The 4,636-nt window shown below is 34.3% G+C and overlaps 1 protein-coding gene across 1 annotated transcript; it reads left to right on the forward strand.

Annotated features, from left to right (window-relative positions):
• Nucleotides 1-618: 618 nt before the first annotated feature.
• Nucleotides 619-3,681, forward strand: LOC141717934 (glycine-rich RNA-binding protein 3, mitochondrial-like). The gene is made up of 5 exons (XM_074520200.1): nt 619-776; nt 1,759-1,901; nt 1,985-2,053; nt 2,579-2,685; nt 2,820-3,681. Exons 2-5 carry the CDS (start codon nt 1,766-1,768, stop codon nt 3,288-3,290), a joined length of 783 nt encoding a protein of 260 aa, XP_074376301.1. The 5' UTR covers nt 619-776; nt 1,759-1,765; the 3' UTR covers nt 3,291-3,681.
• Nucleotides 3,682-4,636: the final 955 nt, after the last annotated feature.

Here is a 4,636-nt window from a genome sequence, read left to right on the forward strand (position 1 = left end):
AAAATTCACGTACGATCTAAAATTACTTTAGCTATGTTTATATTTTTATCACTCAAAAGTAAGCGACCCATAATTAATCTATACTTATACTATAATAGCCGGAATGTGGTATAATTTGTATTTTGGTTAACCCTCTCTATCACGACCGCCAGATCTTCATCATCAAATAATCAGAGCCGTTAGATCTAAATACTAAAAGAATACACTCCACAAGTTGTCAGGTTCGAATCTTGTCAACAACAAATATTTATATTATTATTTATAAAACTACATATAAGTTCTCATGTTCGAATCTCATTAATAACAAACATTTATATTATTTATAAAGATACATATAAATTTTCATATTCGAATCTCACTCACCAACAATAAACATTTACATTGTTATATACAAATAAGATCTCATCAATAATATACTATTTGAACCTAACTTGAAATTATAATTATATAATCATTATATATTATTTAATTATTTATATTAAATTTTAATAAAATTATATAAAAAAATTAATATATATAAATACTAACAAAGACACATGCATGGCCCGGGTAGTAAGCTAGTATGTACTAATAATCAGATACACTTCGAGAGTTTGAGGCTCACCGTCATAGTGACAGATCCAACGGGCTGAATGAATCTGAAATAGTAAGGATCCAACGGCCCATATAATTTGGTCTCCTCGCCCTATTCTCTATATCTTAAACCCCTCAAATACGCGAGAGATTCATTTGTATCCTCCCCTAGTTAGGGTTTTTCGGCAAATCCAAAAGGAGAGGTACTCTTTCTCTCAACTCTTAGTATTTTCTTTTATTTATTCTTTCTTTTAGATATATATTATTAATATGATTGTTTCATTTTCAATTGAATCATTTAGTGTTCTTGTTTGTGATTTTGATTTATACATCATGTTTTGTTATTACACACGTTTCAAGATTTTGATTTATTATTGGAGATTTATTGACCACCCATATTATCTTCATCCTTTTACATGGTGTGTTGTGTATATAATTTACATGAGGATTGGATTTTAACCTAACCTTGTTTATTCACCTTGTCACTAGTCTTCAATGTTTCCGTATTTTCTTATAATTAGTAGTTCTTTTTTTTGTCCATTCATAAGACTTGCGCAATGCTATTCTATTTAGCCTCTTTTTGTTTCCAATCAATACGCCCATTTTATGACTAGTTGGGAACCGAGTGCCTTTCATTTCGGACTTGCCAAGTTTTTTGAATATTTTTTAGGGGGTTTGAGTTCTGGAAGGCACTCAATTTCTTAATCTTTTGCCATACTTTTTCTCTATTATTCCACTATCTGAATTGTCCTGCCCATCTTTATTCTTAAGATGGGAATCCCAACCAAAGAGATAATTCTCACTTTATAGTTTGTTTTTTTCCACCTTCCCCCATCTTTAATGTCAGTTCCACTACTGCTTCTTACAGTCTTGTTATGAGTTCTTTATCATTTTATCAAGGGAAAATGTAACACGGTCTTGTTATGAGTTCTTTGATATGCAAGTGGTTATATTGTTATATAGTTTCAGAATTTTTGGGACCAATGTAAGTACATGTGATGTCTCTGTCTCTATAAGAGCTGAGATTGAAGCGGATGGTATTGTTTTTAATTTGCTAAAGTTAACACCCATGTTTTTGTTTAGTAATTGTAAGTTTAGATGTTCAATTACTTCTCGATTGCATGCGTGAATCAAACTAATAATAAATTCTCACAAACTGTAATTCTGTGCTGGAATATATTTTAGTACTGCAATGGCTTTCTTCACTAAGGCTGGAAGTATATTAAGACAAGCTGCGGGTGCTAAGCACGTCACTCAGGAAATTTCTGCATCAGGCTCTTCAATATATCAAACAATAAGATGCATGTCAACAAAACTCTTCATTGGAGGTGCATATGGTTTTTCTCTGGTAACGAATTACAGAATTTTATAAATTGTGTTTATTAATGTTAATTTACACATGATTTGGCAGGGCTGTCATATGGCACTGATGAGTATAGTTTGAGAGAAGCTTTTGAAAAGTATGGAGATGTCACTGAAGGTATAGTGGAATATCGACAAATTGTAAGCTAAGAATTGTTGTATTTTTATTCATTGTGATCTGCGTAATAATTATTTGGTATTTTTGTTTTAATGATGTTAATTGGATTATTCATTTACAAGTTTAAGATCAATCTTTAAAAACAGAGTCTACTTCATTCCCGTGCAGGCTTTAAATGAGAAAGATAAAATTTAGTTTGTCAAAATTTGAAATTGCGTCATCCTTTAAGGTTACATAAAATTTTAATTAAATTTATAAAATAGTATCAGGACATGTTAATATCTCATTTGTAATAGGATCCTAGTAATTCTACGGGCTTAGTGTCATGGGTCTAGAAGGTTAGTTGTGGGTATACCGCCTTCGCATTAGTTGCTTGATCACCTGGAAATAGACATAAGCTGATGTGTATTGGTGTCTTGAGTCTCTAAGATATATAACATATCAAGGTATTTTTTGTGCTGAAATATACTCTATGTTACAAAGCAGAAGTTTTTTTAATGAAATTTGTCTTGATGCTTTTGACAGCAAAAATCATTTCCGACAGAGACAGTGGCAGATCAAGAGGATTTGGCTTTGTTACCTACAGCACTCCTGAGGAGGCAAACAGTGCTATTCAGGCATTCGATAACCAGGTTTCTTTTGCTGTAATTTTTTTTCTCTCAACTATCAAGTAAAAGATGATATGGAGAGGTTGAACATGAGTCCTGACTTTGTATTTCGACGAATATTAGTGTGCGGGATTACAACTACATATTTCTGTATGCAGGATTTTCAGGGCCGAACTATAAGGGTGAATTTTGCTACAGAGAGGGCACGGAATCCTGGATATGGAAGCAGTGGCGGATATGGAGGCGGTGGAGGTGGCGGTTATGGCGGTGGAGGTTATGGAGGCAGTAGCGGCAACTATGGAGGAGGCGGCGGCAACTATGGCGGAGGCGGCGGCAACTATGGCGGCGGCGGTTTTGGTCGAGGAGGTGGTAGCTATGGAGGAGGTGGTGGTTATAGTGGCAGTGGTGGTTATGGAAGCAGCGGTGGCAGCAATTTTGCCTTTGAAAATGACAGTCAGGACTTGGGTGTTACCAGCACTGAGTACGCTAGTGGTGGCGCCACTGGTGGCATTGATACCGATGCAAGCAATGGTATTGGTGGTGCTGCTGCGGGATATAACACAGCCATATCTGATAATTTTAAGGTTGATAATGATGAGCCTGATGACTTTGCTAGTAGAAAGGCATAAGTACCATCCTTGAAAAGGTTGGCTTTGTGGATCAGTGTAAAGTAGAGCAACGATGTCTTTGTTTGATGACGTTTGTCGCCTTACCTTTATAAACTTTTAAAAGTAATGGCGTCTGCCAATAGACTTTGTTAGCTGATGCATTTTCATGTAGTGTTCGTCAGTAATAATGTTAAGCAGCAGGAAGATCTAGAGTGTTATGTAAGTCGGAATGCCCAAGTGTCAACTTTTTACATGTAATGCATTCTGAACTTAAGTTTGTGAGCATAATAAGTCCTGTTTGTGGTTATTGGGCAAAAGAGCAGTAGTTTTTGTTGAAGTTGATGCCTGTCAAACTGTTGTCTACTGATTTCATTTCCCGTCATTTGTTATTACGGTTTTGTTAAACTTTTAACCTTCTCTATGCCTGCATTTCCATATGCCACTGTCTAATTGTTGGCTCATAGTCATTGGGTTATTTTAGTACTTGTTTCGTCAGTTAAGTATATACTAGCTTATAACATGTGCTAACAGGCGAGCGTAGCCAGGTTTGTTTTTGGATGCCGGAGAGATTCAAATTATACAATTGTATGGTTATATTTTCATTTAAGCTATTGGCATACATTGGCAATTACATATTATAATCTTTGTTTCTGTTTTAACTGTAACTAGCATAGCATGGTAACACGTGCTGAGTCATAGACCAATTTTAGTAATGTTTCAGAATCCATTAGAATACAGTGTGTAATTTTTGAAATTTCAGTTTGCTCAAATTTTATTAGAAATAAAGTGCATGTCCCATAATAATTTAGTTAAAACGTGCGAAAAATACTATCGGAAACAGTTTATACTCAATGATCGTTTAAACTGTTGAGTGATGATGTATCGTGTCATATTTACAATTATTTTTTTTGCAGACTTTGATAATTCAGGTGATTGAAAATATTTTAATTGTATATGATCTTTGAGTTAAATATATGATGTTCATTGTAAAATGTGTAGGACTAATATATATGGTTGTAAGGTGATTAAACCTTGTTGTATATTGAATCGACAACAATGTCTCAGTCTAACTTCAGCGTTCTCGTAATAAAATATTAGTACAATATTGTAAAATTCATTGTGATAACGTGTAATTAGCAAAATAATTGTAAATAAGTCATCGTCTATTGTTGTGTTAATGTAGCTTGTGGGTAGGGTGATCATCAAACCGCAAAAACCGCAGAAATCGCCTGCACAACCCCACACTGCACCACAAACTGCAGTTTTAAATTTTTATGATGCGGTTTAAGTTTTTGATAAACCGCGCAGTGCAATACGGATTATAGTTTGACATTTTAACATTGTGATTTATGCATTTCTTGAGATTA

This window comes from Apium graveolens, chromosome 4 (genome assembly GCF_009905375.1).
Source record: "Apium graveolens cultivar Ventura chromosome 4, ASM990537v1, whole genome shotgun sequence".
Classification (NCBI taxonomy): Eukaryota; Viridiplantae; Streptophyta; class Magnoliopsida; order Apiales; family Apiaceae; genus Apium; species Apium graveolens.